This window comes from Natator depressus, chromosome 12 (assembly GCF_965152275.1).
Source record: "Natator depressus isolate rNatDep1 chromosome 12, rNatDep2.hap1, whole genome shotgun sequence".
In the NCBI taxonomy this organism is placed as follows: Eukaryota; Metazoa; Chordata; order Testudines; family Cheloniidae; genus Natator; species Natator depressus.
In genome coordinates, this window is record NC_134245.1 from 28871988 (window position 1) to 28892151 (window position 20164).

Consider the following 20164-nt stretch of genomic DNA (forward strand, 5'->3'; position numbering starts at 1 on the left):
CTGCGCCTTTCCAGACGGCCACTAAACTCTTTCTCCTCATTCTCCCCCAGCCCACCCCCACTTTGGGGAGTGTCTGTCTCCTGAGGACTTTCTATTTCTCTCCTAGGATCCTTTGAGTCTCTTCCCACTGGAGGCACCCCTCTCCTTTTGCTCCCAGGGTGTTTCTCCCTCCCTGCCCCGGGATGCCTGTCTCCCCATTCTTCTCCTCTTGTGACTTCTCCCTTATATCTCCCCCCCCCCCATTCCCGTCCCTGAACCTTGGGGGTTGCAGCACCCAGTCCCTTCTCAGCACACCCTGCCCCTGGCTTTCAGCCCCCACATTCTCTCCCAGGACTCTTCATGAAAATCTTGTATCCTACCACCGCCCAGCCCCCTCTGCCACCCCCACCCCTTTGTGCCCAGGACCCCTAAGAACTAGCATCCTCTGCCACTAGCTGCCCTTCCTCCCACCCGCCTTGCTTCCGCAACTTCTCTGCTCCCCCTGGGCTGCCTCTGTCAGCTGGCTCCTGCTCCGCAGACCCCGCTGCTCCCCTTTCTCTTCTCTGCTCGGAGACCCCCCCTGCCCGACATCTCCATCAGTCCTCAGTCCCATCTTCGCCTCCCCAGCTCCCATTCCGCTTCTCCTCCTCCCGAGTGTTTGTGTGAAATACACCAGCCTCAGGCTGGAAAGGCACCTGGCAAGGAGCTCGGGAATGAATGGCTCTGAAATTTGTAGAAAAGTTGTGTGCTTACTAGATTGAAAAAAAAAAATGCTTCCTTGAATTTCCAAGCTGTAGACCTGCCTCCGAGATCAGCCCAATAAGAGCTGTCAGGGGAGGCTCCCAGCTCACTTTTCCACATCACTTCACAGTTACATCTGGCAGGCAGGCACATTGGAGCGCTCAGCCCCTGAATTAGTGGATTTATTTGGAATATCCCTGCTTTCCTGGCGATGAGCTGCTGCCGCTGATTTCTGCAAAAGGGAGAAATTACTAACTGCACTTTACTATGCAGGCACAGAAACCTGAGAGTCTAAGTGACCAGCTTCTCCCCCAGCATCAGCAGCATCAAAAAGCATGAAAGAAATCCGGAGAATCCTGCCCATTCAGACGGACTGGTTAATATTTTCCTCTCCCTGAAGTAGACCCTTTAAATCCATTTGTGAAGTGGTCTTCGCAAGACGTTTCCTGGGTCATTGCAAGAGTGAGTATCTGTTTTATTGTTAGCTAATTATTTATTTCTCACTGGTAGAAGGTTTTCTCTCTATGGATTTGTCTTTGACTTGGTGCACCTTGCATACACTGTCACCGACACTATCAGTTAGAAGGAAAACAGTGTCTGTTTCCTTATAAACAGATGCATTATTAGACTGAAGTGTAGTGGCTCATTAATTCGGATTCTTTGAAATTCCCTGATAATGGGATGCCAGTTTGGGGGTGGGTTGTTTTTTTCTAAAAGGTTCAGAAGGAGTTTTGTATCACAGTGAGCTGTTCGCTGGGCTGGAGAACCCGTTTCTTCTCGGTGGGTTTATGTATTTATTTATTTATTTAGTACAATAAATCTCTGGACTGTTGTACTGTGGTGAATAGATGCAGGGCTGCATTCATGCACTGAAGTAGATTGCAGTTTTCGTGCTGAGAATAAAAATCAGACACCAGCCAGATATGTAAATGGTGGAGGCTGGAAGAATCATAAGCGGGGGGGATTTCCCCCCTATTTATCACTGCCGACCCCATGGTTCCTCAAACCCCTCAAATAAATCAATGGATGGAATTGGACTGATTTATCCTTCTCCCCCGTTCAGAAAGGAAAGTCTCCCGTCAGTTCTGCTCTATCTTTCTCTAAGCTGGGGTGGCAAGGACGCTTTAGCTGTAAGTAGCCAAGAGAGCCATCTCTTTCCCATAAGTTGTTTTCTTCTCCTGTGCTTGTTGACTAAATAGTGAATGCACCCAGCTGAAACTTAGGAGAGGGCGCAAACCCCTTAGCTCCAGTTGCTTGTTAGTTGCATCATTACGGAGGCTTCCAGAGACGAATGCAGGACTGCCGACCCCTAACGCGGGCTGTTCCACTACGCGTTTGATCCTCTGGTTGAGAAAGGCAAGAGGAATGGCATGTTCTTACATTCTGCTTGGATATCACATCTGCTTGGTGGTAACATCCCAACCGGGAGACCCGAGCTGTCAGATAACATCCCTGCTAGACTGAATCAGATCTACAAGAACATTGTGATCAGCTGTGGAGCACAGAAGGCACCGGATCCGACTATAGCACTGCAAAGCTTCAGCATAGAAAACCCATATATACAATATAATCCAAATTTCTCGTTGGATAATATAGAAGAGATTAACTCAAGTCCTTATTTAGGCACTGGCTACCACCATAAAGATGCCACCACTTAACATAAGTAGGGATTCCTTTGTGGTTGATGGCCATTCAGTCATGTCTAGACCCTTTCTCAATTTAAACAGTTTACATTAAGTACCAGACTAAACGGAATTGAATCTATCCAAACTGGCACATAATAGCATTATAATACAGGGCTCTGGTTACCAACAGGTATCAAATGCTCTTGCTACCCCCAACGCCCCTCCCCAAATCTTCTACACTTTCCCTTCCTCTGAATATAACAATGCAAACTTTCATAAAAGCTGACACGTTTAAACAGCCAACTTGATTGAGCTCATCAATGACTAGCCATTTGTCTTCATGGTCATCATTGCCAGATGTTTCCTTGGGCTGCTGAATGTAAGAAATCAAATAACATTTAACTGTCTATTGTTTTCAAATCTCCAACACTGGTGTTTAATAGAAAGTCGGCTAACAGCTGCTCACTTCAGTTTCAATTAAAGAATATAGCTGATAACTAACAAAGCTATAGATAAAGAATCCTCTTAACTTTACTCATCCTCTTTTGTAAATTCCTGAGGAGTTTCTTTGCAATAAGGACCAAGAGATATACATGATACTTCCATATGACTGCAATCTGAAGATATTCCTCTACAGTCCATTGTTAGGAACAAGATGATATATCACAACTGGTTTCCAGGACATGTAGGTTTACTGAAAATATTAAACAAGCAAATAAATAAAAACAAGCAAATGATCCTAATGTACTTTTTCAGCTGTCTTAATCAAAGAGAAATGATCAAAATGGCTAAATGCATTGATGGTATTTTGCACACATGTTAAAGCATTACTCATCAAGTCCACAAATATAAAATCTGATAACATTAAAACCAAAAGATCTCTACAGTGTAACCTCCTGGCCTAATTGTGTGACCATTTCAACCTTAAAGCTATATGAGGGGAACTGATTCTTATATAATATTCTAGTCTAAGGTTTTCCATCCATTCAACCTTGCAGTTGTGCCTCATTGAATGCAGAAACCCATAATCTTCCCCTCTAAATACTGCTGTTTGCTTTTTAAAATTGCTATTTATTGAAGCACTTTTCAATCTTTCTGAAATACTTATTTTATAATATCATAGGCTTTAAAGGATTTCAGTTTCTATTGCTGTTTGTAAGTTGAGGACCTCTTGCAGCAGAGGCTATGCTACCTGGAAGCTGTATTTTGTGGACATAAGTACATTATGATATACGGGGGAATAATGTATTGTTAATTGAAATGTGTTCGTCACAAAAAGCAACTTGCGAGGTTTCTTATCTTATAAAAAGTCATTAAATAAAATAATATGTTTGGCTGCTTAACAAATGTTGATCTGTTTATATGACATTAAAGCATCTCTCATTTAAAAAAAAAAAACTTTATCATACTATGGGAGGGAGTCCTCCACAGATTGCTTCAGTCGTGCCAGCCCATGCTCACTGGCCCTTCCAAAAAGCTTATAAGAGGGTGTCCACGGTCACAGACCAGATATAAATTTGCTTATTACTTTTAGAGATGCTTTCTAGAGAAGTTCTGTCTCTTTTTCACCGCACATTTGTCAATTCCCTAGTAAAGATGTTGATTCCTGAAGGTCTCAGTGCCCTGTGTACTTTGCCTGAGACATTTTAGTCAGAGGTTGGAATTAAGGGCTTGGGGGCTCACCCGTATGACCCCTGATATATACAAATAAGTAAAGACCTTGTACTATTACCTCAGCTAGCAGTAAAATTGTTTTAATTACCATCATGAACACGGGGGGGGGGAGGAGGAAGGGAGATGATATATGTGTTTTTATGAACAAGAATAGCTCTTTGACAAGAGACAGAGTCAACACAAAGTGCATATTGAAAGCACATGGTGCTGCAAATCTTTACCAGTTATGACAAGATAGAGTATCTATAAACAATACTTATAAGAAAGCAACTGCTAATGCTACATAGTCTAAATGTTAATGTCTACTCACAGCATTTTGTATAACCAACCATATATTATTATGTATACAAACCACATGTATATTGTATTGCATTTTCCATTTTAAAGCTGCCTCCTTGTAACACTATATCAAGGCTGACCTTTTGGACAAACTTTTAATAATAACAATTGTGTGCACCTTGATTATATCTGCATTTCAGAAAACCATATAAGACTCTGTGAGCTGTGAGATTAAAAATAACACAAATCAAATTTTACTGGTGGGAGGAGAACTCTAAGACTTTCGCATTGAAATGTTTTAAGCATCATTGCTACCATAAGTCTGCATCAATAGAATTCAATTAGATGTTGTAAACTCAACATTTTTCTTAGCCTTGTTGCCATAGAAAAAGTGGTACACTTCATAGCTTTCTAAACATAAATATCTGAGAAAATTTACGCTTTTAGAAATTGAACATAAGTGCCAATACAGTTTACATTTTCAACTATTTCCCCCAGTTCATGAATACTTTCATTAAATTTCTTAGTTTGACAAATCAAGTAAACAGCATCAGCACAGTGGCATTTCAACTACAGATGCAATTTTAACTTTTCAGGATTTCTTTCTGAAAATGCAGTGGAAGCAGATGACATCTGAAAGTGGAAAGAAGAGCTGACATGGAAAGGTGCCCTCAGAACGACTTTACTAGCAGCTGACTCCAAGCAGAAGACCAATTCCTGCTTGCTTTACTCATGAGTAGTCCATTACTATCAATCACCATTTGATGGCAATGGTACTACTTGAGGAACTGGTCCAACAAGGTGCGAAGCACTAGTTATTATCACTGTAGTCAACGGGAGTTAGGATGTTCAAAATCTTGGTGGGTTGGGCTCAGAATTAATAAAATGAGCAGGATTTGGCTCAATTTTGCAAAACCTATGTATTGCTTTTCCTGAGGAGCCTCCACTGCATGTATGGGGGTCTAAAGCCAACTTTCTCCCCCAAAAATGTTAAACATGCACGGGGAAAAATGCCACTCAGTATGTTTTGTTCAGGCTTCTACTCCTAGTATTGTATTTTGTTAAAAATAGTATGTCAGAAATTTTTAGTTCACCAGCTTGCTTGTAGTTTTCAAACTTAGTGGTGTGTATTAAATCCAAACAGGTTAATTCTAAGAAATTCTACACAGCCTACTTTAAGGAACTCATCTTACAGTTTAAATCCACTTTTAATCACTTTCTCTTTCCTATTACTAATGTTTAATCATATAAACATATATAAACTAAATGCCAATGTGGAAAGAAAATTGTGTACTTCTAGTAGAAGAATGTAATTCATTAATTTTTCAGGCAAATACACATTACTGACAATGAACATCAGTATTAAGGATTGAATATATCTGCTCATTATTTCCTTTCAATTAACCAAATGATCACTGGACCTTAATTTCTACCCTGACTGAACTTGAAATGAGTAGTATAAAGCCAGTGATCCTGTGGTCTTTAATCTCAGGGAGTGTGCTTCAAATATATCCAATAGGAAGAAATTTAGTTCAGCATGGCAAATGCAAGTGTCAAAAATAAATATAAGGCCTGATTCTACTCCCATTAAAGTCAATGAGAAAACTTCCACTGACTTCAGTGGTGCAGGAGCAAGATCTTAAATCCTAATGTCATATGTTGCTGTTAGAGGATAATAACCAAACCTTAGCATAACTACCATAACTACTGTATACTATCAACAAAGCTCGGCAATGTTACTTTTCCTTTTCTGTATAGATTTTCATTCTTCGGCATTTATTTCAAGGGGAACTTCATACCTATGCAGTCTTGAAACCATAAAGACCAAGGGTCATTTTAGTCACATTTGGGGTTGATACAAAAGAAGGTTATTTATGCTACTTTGCTTAATTGTGCATGATAGATGACATTCTCTAAAGAAAATCAAGGAAAGAACAATAATGGTTTCTGTCGTATGTCAATGGATTACTGAAAAAGAATGAGAAAACATATTTATGGCCTCCATTAATATTTAAACAATTTTCAATAAGAACAGGATAAGCACATCTCAGTTGCTGAGAAGTCTGATGATAAATGATGCCCTAGACAGAGGATGGTTAACACCTAATTCTCAGTTACAGGCCAATCTGTTTGCCTTTTAAGAGCTCTCAACATGGTATGCACAACTTGCATTTTTCCCTCTCACTTTTAAAAGTGTTATAGGTATTTCAAATTATGTAATACACCCTTATAAAAATTAGCATTGGTCTGAGAGGTGAGATTGGCACCAGCTAGCACTATTAAATCTATATGTAGTCTAGTATTCTATTTTGGTGGAAGGAAAAATGCTTTAATCACCAGACTGCAGAAAATAAAAAATTGAGTTCAGTCATATTCTTCCCTTTATTGTACAAACAAACTGAGGCAGATGTGACCATATTGCGTTTCAGTGTTATAATTGCCTAGACCACTTTGGTGGTTCAAATGGAATATGACAATTTTCCTTCTCTCTGTTTTGAGCTGGCACCATCAGCTTCTCAGAAAGGCAATGTGGAGGTGAACTGACGCTCTGACACAGATCAGAGGGAAATCTGACCCTCATGCTCTGGCAAATAAACTTTTTTTTTTTTAAACTAGGTGTGACAGTCTAAAAGGCATAAACATGGCACATGCTCTACAATATCTGTTTATTTTAACACATAGTTTCTTTCGTATTTATATTACATGAAGGAGCAAGAATGATATAAATAGTCATTTCCTTGGAAATGAAATACGATCAAGCAAGCACTATTGGAAGAGAGATCCTATTATTTATCATTATTCTTTATTACTTATTCAGTGGCAAAAGCACACTGAGCCGAACACAAGACTTTGCGTACAATCAAATGTCAGATACAATGCAATCATTGAGAGCAGCAAAGAGCATGTGGGATGAGGATGTTCCAAGGTTACTGGCATAGTCAGTTATTGTGTCTTGATGGTTCTGTTAAAGCTTTTTATTTATCTGGGTTTTTCAACAGCAAATTATCATGCTGAATATTGTAGGACGGCTCATGTGAGCAAGGATTACCCACATGAATGAGGAGCGGAGTATCCGGCCCTTGTGTTTCTACTGTAGAAAACTTCAGGGTTTACTGAGTTGCCAGGAGAGCATCAGCAGAGTGAAAATAATTCTGCTTCCCACAGTGGGAAGGGTCTGTATCATGTTACTGCCATTACTGGGGAACCCTGTTAGAACTGTGAAAAAAATGGATGAGGAAGCATGAGTGGAAGTGTTGCCAGTGTAACCAATACCTGCAACTAAAAAGGATTGAGTTTAAAGAACAGATAGAACAGTGTGAAGCCAAAGAAAACAGGAATGATATTCTAGCTACTGTGGAAAGTAAGCAGGAGGGGGAGAAAGGGCTAAGAGAAAAATAAATGAACAATAGTGAGGAAGAAGGAGCTTCCAGATGTTGACAAAGGAGGTGCTGCAAGGTACGAAAGTGTCTCTATAATCTATTTGTAGGGTGACCAGATGTCCGGATTTTTGGGTCTTTTTCTTATATAGGCTCCTATTGCCCCACAAACCCTGTCCCGATTTTTCACATTTGCTGTCTGGTCACCCTATCTATGTTGGCTATTTAAAAAAACAAGGGGCAGTTGCAGATTTTGTACCCATGTAGACAGCATGTTCAGTTTCTGATCATGGCCCAAGGGAACATCGAGATAATGGGAAGAAACTGTCATTGTTGATGAGTATGTTCCAAATAAGGGAAGCTAATCCAAGGACATTAGTTATTGTAAAAGGCTTCTGATTAACGGTCCTGATGCGTTTTCCTAACTTGAGTGAAAGTTGTCATCTAAAGCTCTACCTGTCTTGCAGGAAGGGAGGATCTTTAATTTATTTATTGCAGGGACTTGAGGTTGTTCAATGGAATTTTCTCTGCAGGGTAAGAACTCCCATGTGAGACTGATGGAATTTTGAGACTTCAGGAGTATATACAATACCAAGAACACCATGCTCAAGTCAACCAATGCTAACCAAAGCTTTAAATGACTTGGTATTTCTTGGTATTTCTCACCAGTTCTGTGCTATCTATGTTTAATGCACATTTGCCTGTATTGAATCAGGGTGTCAGGGTGGAGTACATGAATGGCACATAATAGTCTGGTCTGCTGTGACCTGCAGCAAGTTGGTCTAATTTCAGTTGTTGGGCTTGGTGTGCAGCTGCTAGGTGGTGGTGGTATCCTGTGGATATAGAGAAGGCCAGACTAAATGATCTGATGGTCCCTTCTGGCCTTTAGCTCTATGTTTCTTTACCACCTAAAACATCTTTACTGGATCTCTGATGCTGTTATGTCCCATCTCTCTCTCCATGTTATTGCTATTTTATATCAGCCAGTCTTCCCAGTGTACGATGAAAGGATAACTTCCTATCCATTCTGACAGACTGTTTGAGTGTATGCTGAGGTATCTGCAAAAAGCCTACGTTAGACAAATATATATCTCAAGCTTTTAATTGTCTGGCATCTCTAGTGTAATTTATTTAAATAAATCAATAGTGCTAGATTTTTCACGTAACTGAAACAATTGTCTAAAAATTGACAAAATCCTCCTTAATGAATCGGTGAGGTCAGAGGACTTATCTATAGCTTGTAATCACAATGATCAACAAGGCAGCAATGAACGCAGAATGAAATTAGAAGTGGATTGCCCTGAAGATGCAGCAGTTCGCAAGAGGATCCTCAACATTTCCTGATGTGAAGAAACTCTAGAGAGGCTGTAAAATCTCCTTGACTGGGATCATGGTGTAAATCAATGCACTAGCACTATAATAAAGTGGATTACTTGGCCAGAAAGCCATTCTGTGGTTTGACAAATCTAAAAATAAATTGATTTTTCAAGCTTTTATGACCTTACTCCATTTTCTTTCTTAGTAAGCAGTTTGTGTTAACAATTTTTTCTAACTTTATTAATCTTTATAACAGTTCTATTGCATTCCATCCTCTCTCTAGTACCTTTTAAAAGTTACAATATAATTGCAAAATAGCCATAATGAAATTAGTACTGGTTGTTACCAATATGTCAGCTGCCAAATAACCATAACCCACAGGTATGTTATACATAAGATGAGAATTAAAGTATTTATACAGCGAACTCCATATTGTTGCCTATTGCCATACTTATTCTATTGCCCCCATAAGTCAATGGGACTATTTGTGTCAATTGACTAGGATTTGGCCCTTAAAGTAACTGTAATGTACATGATATCAACTGATGATGGTGCTACATCTGGAAATGATATTACACTGTTAGGCATTTATAATGCTGCAACATAATTCCAACAAGTGATGCTCCCCCCACCTAACTTGTAAACTCAGTATGGTTGTAAGCTTTTTGTTCTGTGTTTGTACAGCGTTGGTCCATGCCGGGAACTCCTCAGTTCTACCAGATTCCAAACAATAATCATGGTTTGGTGCTGCCTGTCCAAAAGCATATCAACACATACAGCAGGTAGATCCTGTTACAGAAAACAAAGTATTCAGCTTTACCTGTGATTTGATTCTCTATAGGTTTTGCTCTGAGAAACCAACCATTTTACAAATATTTTCACTTTGATTATTTGAAACTGTTAATCGAGAACACTCTGTTATCTGAAAAAGGGTCACATTTCCCTAGCTCTATTTGTTATATTGAAAAATCCCTTTATTTTACACACAATCTGGACTCCTAGACTGTTTAAAAAAAAAAAATCATTCCCACCTTCATCTCACAGAGCCAGTCAGAGAACCAAGCCTGTATTATACATACTCTCAGGCAAAAAGCTTTATTGAATTAGAATTACGGTTGTAAGTAAATACCTATCAGACATGGAACCTAAAAAGAACATTGTGGCTTTTGAAAAAACTGCAAACATTAATGGTGCACTTTCACAAACAAACCAAATCACTGGAAACAATGGAAATAACAGTTTAAGAGCCAGATTCTATTCCTGCTGTAGGTGTTTTGTGCTGTTCTGATGGCACAAAATAGCTGGAGAGCCTGCAGATCTGGCCTCCTGAAGGGATCCTCAGATGGCAGAGAGCAACCACCCAAGCTCCACACCACTTCCTTAGGCCCTGGTATACACAAGAGTATCAAGGAAAAGGGAAACATGGCTGCAGTGTCTCTATTTTACAGCGATCCCTGACCACAAAATAGCTTCCTGAGCTGTGTGCAGCCAAGAATAAATTAGAACAACTTAACTTAGGGACCGGGGTAGTCTCTAGCTGGTGCCAGAGCTGGAGAAATAGTCTTTTCCCCTTCATGACCAGAAGGGACCACCTGTCTGTCAAATGGACCAATAGCAGCCATGGGGACAGGAAAAGTGCCATAGTACCTCTCCATAATACCACATCCTGCACATGGATTGCAGCACCTAGAGTGGCAAGAAGACCCCATTTCCACAACTGGCCAGGACTCTGGAGACAGTCCTTTCTCTGTGTGTTGGTTGCAGGCCTCTCCCTTAAAACAGGCCTAGGCCCCTCAGCTCCAGGTGGATTGACTTAGTACTGGCAAAGTCAGAGTAATGAGTTCAAATGAGGCTTGCAGTGAAGAGTTCCAGAAGACCAGCCTTCATTATGGAGATACTAATGAGTCTCCTTCATTGTGAGCTGTGCATATTCACATACATAGCAGTGCTAAAAGCAAAAACCTGTGCAGTTATGAGGGGGATTTGTTCTGTAATGCCTAAAACATGCTGCAGCTTTCCTTTCCCACTGGTGCTGGAGAACTTATTGCACATTTCTGACCACAGCCCTCAAATTAACTGTGCTTTTTGCCAGGTTGTTTTACTGAGTTAGGTTTAATGAAATGTGGTATGTCAGTGTTGTTGCTGCTGCTGCTGTTTTTGTTTGTTTGAAGTGTTGCTGAAGCCTCTCCCATGGAGCTACACTGAGATTGGATCCAATCATGGCTAAAGAATCTTGATGTATTAGCAATAGCTAGATGGGATTTAATCCATCTGTATTGTGTGAAAAGTAATGGATCTGAGCTTCCTGTATTTGTTTTAATATACATCTAAGCAAATTTAGGTTTTGTAGCTTGGCAGCTCAGGTAACTAAAGTCTTATGTCCCTTCCCTACCCTATATAACAAAAAGATACAGCATATGCAGTGGCAGTACAAGTGTACACTATCCCACCAATTTGCATCAGCTCTGCTCAGGAGGGAGCACCCTTTGGAGTGAAAGGGGACAGCAGTTCAGTCTTAATTAGATAAATTAGTTGATGTTTTTTAAAAGCCCCTTGAATATGAAAAGTGCTGTGTTTTATTATTATTCAGTCATGGGAATGGCAAAAAAGTGCCAATTAGAGAGGTGTGTCCAAATCAGCAGCAATCTCTGGGTGGGTTCATCTGAAAGATTTCTCTGGTGCAGGTGTAACTCACAGGTCTGTGTGTGTGTGTGTGTGTGTGTGTGTGTGTTATGTGCCCCCCTCTCCCTTCTGTGTTGAATTCACACTGGATCTGAGTGTTACAGCCTCACCTACAGAGTTTAACTCAAGCTGGAAAGACTTATGCTTCTAACTCTGGAGGTCCCTGATTTGATCCCTAGTGTCAGCCAAGATGGTGACCTTTACACTTCATGGTGGTTCATGCTATCCTGAGGTTTGTTTTTCTTTTGATTCACAAGAATAGCAAAATATCAAAAACCTTTCCCCAAAAACAATTTGTGTATTGTTTCCATCTAAGCTTGAATGTTCCTTCTCCCTCTAATTACCTCCTACCTACCTTAACATATTCTGGGTTCCTCTCCCTTTTAAGATCTACAGGGCAATAGCTACAAACCCTCTAGTTCCCCATGCTTTCATTGTCTTCAGAGTGAAGCTGGCTGTTCCCACCCCTCCCCAACCTCTTAGGAGAGAGCTGTCCTTCCACTCTGCTCCTCACCACTCCCTCGAGGGGATTAGGGGATGTGGAAAGTCAGGTTACATCTCTTCCTTCCACATTTCATAGAAAATCTCTTCAGAGAATTAGGTTGCATTACCTTCCTGCACTCTCTCTCTCTCACTCAGTCTTCAGCACTGAGACCCATAACTCACTGGGCACTTACCTCATTTCTTTTTGCATTATCAAAAGTATCATACTTCGAGGTACTCGGACTAAGTTTTAGTTCATAACAGCTCTTCTCGCCTTCTTAAAAATATGAGTCTCTCATGGCTTCAGAATTTCTTGCAAGAGGTTTCCACAGCTGTGTTGTCAGTTACAGAAATAAAAACAAAACAAACAAACCTGGGAACTTGTTGCCAAGTGATGTTTTGAGGGCCAAAACTATAATGGAGCTCCCAAAAGAACTAGATAAGTTAATGGAGGATAGGTCATCAATGGCTATTAGCGAAGATGATCAGGGATGCAACCCTGTGCTCTGGGTGTCCCTATTCTCTGATTGCCAGAATCTGGCAGTGGGTGATAGGGAATGGGTACTCAATGATTGCCTGTACTGTTCACTTCCTCTGAAGTACCTGGGACCATCTGCTGTTGGAAGACAAGATATGGGCTAGATGGACCATTCTTATGTTAAACAAAACAAACCCCACAGTTTGTGTCTTTTTACTTGTCTTCTGTTTGTTTTGTTAGCCTTTAAAATTCATGTTCATGTTTTCAAGTTTTTCCTTCACAAACATGAATACTAGAACCATACAATATATATACAAAAATAAAAGCTGTGAGTCTTGCATAATCATATGACTCAAGAAGTTTAGGCTTCAAGAAAAACACCAAATATCATCAGACACTAGAGCTGGGTGACATTATTTTGGCCAAAACTTTTTCTCACAGAAAAATGCAGATTCAAGTTGAGTGAAACATTTCATAAATTCATGTTGATATCGCTGAATTGTTTTGGTTGAAACCAAAAATTAAGTATTTTTTTTTTAAAAGCTCAACATTTGAATTAAATGTTTAGTTTCTGGTCGAATGAAATACTTTGTGTGACCAAAATGTGTGCTTTTGTTTTGACTCATCTAAAATTTCAAAAAAAAATGGTTTGGGTCTATATGAAACAAATTTTTAAAAAATTCAGAACTGCTAGCTAACCAAAACAATCAGTGATTTGTACAGCTCTGAGCAACACACACACAAATCATGAGTTGGCAGCCCTGCACCTATCCTCCTAGAGTGTAATTTTCCATAAGATTACATTAGGTTCTGAACCAGTCAATGATTATATATCAGGAAGCCTTTTACAAAACTCCAGCCATGCTATTATCCTCTTTGGGTTATATCCCAGACATCTTTTTAAGTAACCTACAGTTGCATTTAAAGTTTTCAGAGCATTGTGGCTATACTATAGCAGGCTTTAAGTTGTTAAACTAGCTTCTTTGTCTCAGTACATCTCTTAGGGAAAACAAACACTTCAAGATTTTATTTTAAAGGTTTTTTTTTTTAAATTGGCCACTGCTGAGCCTTTTATTTATTACCTTCTCTTGTCCGCTCCTGCCCTCTTCCTTTCCCCTCAGTATGTTATATGAGATCTCCACATCAGGTTTTATTTGTCTGAATGTTAAGGTCTTATTTTTTTTGCCAAATTATGTTTTTACTGTTGTTTAATGGTTTTATGATGTTGTATAAACAGAGGTAGGGGAACATGAACTTGTAAATAGAGTTGATCATAAATTTGATTTTTTTTCATTGAAAAATTCTGGTGAATCAAAAGTGAAATGTTTTGCAGAAATATGTTGATTTTTATAAAATTTTGGAAAACAACACCACTACCACAGAAACAGAGCATTCCAATGAGATTGAAACATTCCATTTTAACCTTTTTGGAATATTTTGATTTTCCATTTTTATTCTTTTTTTTTTTTTTTGCTAAAATATAATTTAAAAAAATAAAAAGTGGAATGACATTGATGTTGTTATCGGAACAAAATATTTTTGGTTGGCCAAAACCATTTAGTGTGTGGGTGGGTGGGGGGAGGGTCATTTTGTGAGAAAATTTCAAAATATTTTGAATATTGTGCTGTTTTGGAAAGGAAAACAAATTAGAAATAGCAGAAAGTCCTGCAAAATGGGAAATCTGGTTCCTGCCTGCCTCTGCCTACCTAAATTAAATTCATATGTTCTTTCTTAATGTTACAATATTTACTAAAACTGAACTTTTATTTGTGGCCATACATGAATTTAAAAAAACAAATTCTTGCCCTTGCTGTTATGAATGCTTGGGGGAGGGGGGGAGGATTCAATCCTTTTAGGTACTGAGTATGCTCCATTGACTTCAAAGAGAGCAGGGGACACGTAGAATAAAAAAGGAAAAATGAGTTACCCACCGCAGTATTATTGCTCAGCTTCAGAGTTATTTGTGGTTAGCTTTTACTGAAAGGTTTATACAGGGTCAAATTCTAATATGCTGGCTCACACTGAGTAGTTCTGACTTGAAATCAAATGCAGGAAGCTGCTGCACAACATTGACAGAAGAACCTGTCCCTTAGTTGTTCTTTTCCCCCCCTTTAAAATGGGCATTAAAATTCATTTCCTAGACACTTATATAATCTACTACAAATATAAAACTAGACTTTGGCCTTTTTCTGACATGAAAATAACTTAAGATTTTATAAAATATATTCCCAAGCACTTTATAGATAACTTTGTATTACTCTTATCTTTGCAGGAATCTTGGATGACAGGAAAACCCAGTGGATCATGTTTTTATAAGCTAAGCAATTTTTGTTTATGTTTACTGTGCTGCAAACATATGGAGGAGCTGTAAGTAAATGTACTTTACTGCATGATGAACTGGATGGCTATCGTCTGGAGGAAAGCAAAATAATCGTTTCATTTCTGTGGTGATTTGCTAAGCTCGTGGTACAATGCCAGAAAGACTAACGGAGATGCTTATGGATGTATGGACTCCATTAATAATATTATGGATTACTGTCCTTCCTTCCATTTATATGGCTCCACTGAATCAATCTCAAATATTACCAAGTGGATCCAGTATAGGACTAAGTCGGCTCAGTGGAGAACAGAAGGTTTTGAACCGTTCGAAGAGGGGCTGGGTTTGGAACCAAATGTTTGTATTAGAAGAATTTTCTGGACCTGAACCAATATTAGTTGGCCGGGTAAGTAAAGATTTTTTTTTTTTGCTTTCACTATGAAAATGTACAGTACATGTAGGTCCTCATTGGCTGGGACTCTCCTATCAAGCTCAAGTTTAAAGCTCTTGGTCATTCTGAGTCTTCCCTGATACCTGTAAATTTATGCTTTATAGATATTTACTCCTCTTAGATGATCATCTCATTTATGTTAGTTGCATAACTCTGACAGGAGAAAGTAGAATGATCTTTTTAGTGGACTGGAGATTTCAGGGTACAGACAACCTGTTCTAACTTGTATTTTTAAGATAGAAAGCATCTTTTATTTTTGGTGATAAAGGAGAACAGATGCAATTTTTTTAAAAATGTCATTAGCCAGCATGCTTAGCTTTTCTCATCTTAAGACTTTTCTAAAAGCTGCTATTTGTTAAGTGCTTATATTTACATTCAGTATTCAAAAGTTTTGATACTTTATGGTCACTTTTCACCTGCTGTCCTGCTACACAAAGCTTTGAAATGCTCTGAAATTTCTCAGAGATGCACATTTGAGCAAGTCTAAACACAAGGATGAAAGTGTACCTTATACAACAGAAGACACCAGGCTAAGATATATTTGTAGAATGACCCTGATGTACATGCCATACAAAATAACATCATAGGCATAGTATTTTGTAACAGGAAGATGGACAGCATGAGTAAAATATCACATGCTTGCCTTGACATATACTCTATCTGGTCTATTACCAGCCCCGTGTTTATTTTTACAGCTCTGTTCATTTCTTTCAATCAATAATTCTGAATTACACTTGCCTTGGAAAGAGATCATGCCATCTGCATTCATCATAAAGCTTGACTAGCAAATAAATGTGTTCTCCTTGTTGGATGTTTGATTTATATCAGAATAGTCAAATACTGTAACATACCATTAACTTTCTGTTTCCTCTGAATAATCAGACATATTATTACCACATTACCTTGGCTCCTAAACTATATAAAATGTAAGCAGACAATGCGTTAAAACATATATAATTTCATATTAAAGCATTCTGTACATATTACAGTGTACTTCAGGGAATTTCAATAGCTATGCATGTTACTGAAGAAGACAGAGAAAGTATAGAATTGATAACTGTTGCTGGACCAATATGCTAATAGCAATTGTCACCCATTGCTATCTTAAATTGATTCTGTGAAATGATCAGTTTGGGTTCCAAATCTTGGGCCAGATGGTGCAAACAGGCATAGCTCCATTGACTTCAATTTAAACTAATGTTGATTTACACCAATGGGAGATTTATCTTAATATTCTTTGTTGCAGTCAATAAACTATCCCAATATCAATGGGGACGCAGCAGGCTTATTAACATACAAATATTCCCAGTTGCATTTAAAACAATGAAGAGAGCCTCTTTTTGTAGAGTACGTAAAATGACAAGATGATCTTGAATCAAGGCAGTCACTCCTTAGTTAATCCTTTCATTGCAGGGTTATCAGAAAAGTTTGTGATCTTATGTACCATATCTGCAGCAGTGCCCGAGCACAATGAAAACTACTCAGAAGGAGTGAGAGAGGACACTGTATCTCAGTTTTGTGGGAATTTATTTTTCAGTGTAAATCATAACCTTAACTTTGCTGTAATGCTCAGTAGTTTTTAGATTTAATTTCCTGCATTATTTTAAATTCATTAATGAAGAGAAAAGAAGGGGGTACGGGACCTCAGGCAAAACTAATAAAGACATCATACCCATTCTCTGCTAGGACTTTGAATCGTACTTATTATTACAAAGCCATGATATCCCATTTGCTGGGACTGCTGCATAATTAGTTTACGGCATGATAGAGATGGAAGAGAGTGAAAAGTGAAACATTCTAAAGGCCAGAAATTTTGGGCTTATTTCTCAATTTAAACTTAATATTTCCTAGTAACTCTTGTCTGTGTCTATTGCTATCTCCATAAAATCACCTTTACTTCTGCTTTCTGAAGGCCTGACCCTGAGAGTTGTGAGCCCCCATAAGTTCCATTGTAGTCAATGGGAGTTGCAGGTGCTCAACCCTTTTCAAAGTCAGGTTCTAACTCTCTTCCCAACTTTAAAATTGCAGCTGCTTTTTTTAAGGCCTCCAGAAAATGGGGGTATGACATTGCTGTTCTCTGGCACCCTCCTTGGTTTAACTACCCATTCCAGATTCCAATTTAAAATCATCCTTTTGGTCTTTCAGTGGATTCATTTTCCCTGTTATACCAGTATTCTGCAAGTCCCTTTCCTGCTTATTCTATTCCTCCAGTCTTTCGCCTAACCATGATTCTGCACAGTTGGAGGTTGCTCCTTCACTTCTGTTGCTTCCTCTGTCAAGAACATTTTTAGCTTATGATTGACCTTAAAGCTTTTTGAATGCTTTGTATGAAAGGCACTCTAGAAAGTACACTTTGTGAGTTATTGTAGAGTGTCTCAGGGTAAGAAAGTAAGAAAATAAAACACTGACATGCTGTTACATTTGTTTCACTTGTACATGTGTGTTCTACTGCGTGCATAGCCATTGCTTTTTACATGTTGCATTTGCTACATATTACGAGTACTGTTTATATTCACAATACACCTGTACTTGTACAGAATGCTCTGAACATACACGATGCTATCACGAGACTGAAAGTGCAGTGAACGTAAGAGCCAAACTCCAAAAGTGACTCTAGTTAAACAAAGGCTAAATTTAATGTATAGCTATTTCTGTTCCATTTATATCAGTTCTCATATGGCTCTCCTCACCTTACTATCTGAGTGCTTGCACAGTTACTGTGGTACTATGTACCAAGGACCTGCCATGTGTGCAAATCAGGTCTTTAGGTCTTTGCTCTGATATGCAAATACAAACACAAGGGTTTGCATACTTAGATAATCACACATGTACAAGAAAAAGTTGGCACACAATTTCTAAGGCCAATATAGGGCCCTTTGAGAACTCACCCCCTAAAGAATCAGCAATTCTCAAGATAATGGGTCATGCACCCCACTGATTACCTTTCAGGAAGTGTTCAGCACCTCATGACATTGGCACTTAAGCCTGTGTATAAACAAAATGAAATAGAATACAGAAACTCTTTGGAAAAATACATACACGGGTTCAAATAACTTTTTCTAAAGTATAGTTCTAGCGGAGGTAAAAACACACATGCAGAGAGTATGAACTAGGAAACATAAATGTTAGATACCTTAAACCGGGCTTCTAAAATGCTGACAGAACTTTAACTGATGCAGTACAGCTTCACAAATCAAATTTTAAAAACCTATATGGACTCTAGTCATTCACTGTCAAGTTCACATAAGCTCTGTACTAAATGGAGCTACGCTCCTCCACAGGTATAAATACGTTGTTTAAACCAGTACAGAAACATTACACTTACATATAATATTCTTTCAGTCTTTTTTATTTCCGACGATCTGTTCCTTTTTATTCACACACATGTCGACCTGCAATAGGGTAAGTCTAGCTTACCTTCCAAACGTACTACTTTCAGCTTTGGAGGACCTGCATACTGTGTATTTCAGACAGCAGCAGCCAGCTTTCCAGCGACTGACAATCTCATTCAACTGTGGAGTGATATGCCTGATGACACTGCATGCTGCCCCTGAATATTTGATAAGTTAGCTAGAACTTTTACTTGATATATACTGGTGTATGTTCTTAGCCTCTTCTGCATGCATTTACAACTCCATGGCAGATGTACCACGAACTCTGTGGTGTATCAAATGTCACTGTTCTTTCATTGGCGACAACAGCAGAATTCACAATGAAGTAGACAATAAAATTAGGAAATTTTAGGCAACTGCACAATGTAATAAAATATTGTAGGACATGTTATCACAGCTCCCATTTACCAGTCTTATGGAGCCCAAGATAAATATATAGTACTTGTAATTTGTGATGTGTTAAATGGCGTACAGCCCAGTGTAGTAGACAGACATTTTCAGGGAAAACCTAGGTTGTTTAGTTTATGCATTACACTTATGATTTATGGGTACAGTGCAGGAGACAAAAAACAGTAGACGCACATAGAAGGGATTTGAAAATGACAGAAGCCTTTTATTTTTCGTTTCTGGAGTCAATATTGAATAATTCAATAATAAACCCCAGACTCAAAGGAGCTGTACTGACAAACAGTCAGATTGACGCTCTTTCAATAGGCTGCTCCTCCTGTCCCCATAGACCCTCCCAATTCTTCTCAGGATCTCAGTTTGATTTTTTTCTACCTCCAAAGCCATGTGTTGCAATTGCCTTTTTTGTGTATGTTTGTATGTATCTTTCTATGGGCATGATCCAAAGCTCAATGAAGTAAATAAGAGTCTTTCCACTGATTTCAATGCGTTTTGGATAAGGCTTTTACAGGTGTGAGAACCTGTCAATACGTTCCTATGAGCCTCTCAGAGGTGAACAGTACAGAGGGACATGATGTGTTCCCAGGCTGGGTCTCGGGCTGGTGTCCTGAAAAGACAATGTATTGAGCCTTAAAATGGAAATAGCATCATGAATGGAAGAGGATAGAGTGAGCTATGGGTTCTGCATTGCGCATGTTCATGTGATCAGTGCATCATACGAAGTATTTGCATGTACAATTTATTTTATTTATTTTTATATCCTTTTTATTTATTTAATTAGTTAGTTAGTTCCATTATTTTTTGTGGCTGCCTGTTAATGCTGTTCTCATTAATGTTGCAAAAGGGATCTGTATCTAAGAAGGGCTCAACGACAGGCTTCTTGCCTGAATGGGGGAAATCAATATTAAGCAGTGGAAGTTTGCAGTTCGTGGGTGTATCCTTTTCAGGGGATGATGTGGTCCTG

At 38.8% G+C, this 20164-nt stretch overlaps 1 protein-coding gene across 1 annotated transcript in view; it reads left to right on the forward strand.

Moving 5' to 3' along the window:
* The first annotated feature begins 793 nt into the window (after window positions 1–793).
* Window positions 794–20164, forward strand: part of CDH8 (cadherin 8) — a 189645-nt gene continuing 170274 nt past the window's right edge. Inside the window, exons 1-2 of the mRNA XM_074968799.1 lie at window positions 794–1182; window positions 14908–15358. Coding sequence (XP_074824900.1) covers window positions 15107–15358 — 252 coding nt within the window. The 5' untranslated portion in view covers window positions 794–1182; window positions 14908–15106. The remainder of the gene's footprint in view (window positions 1183–14907; window positions 15359–20164) is intronic.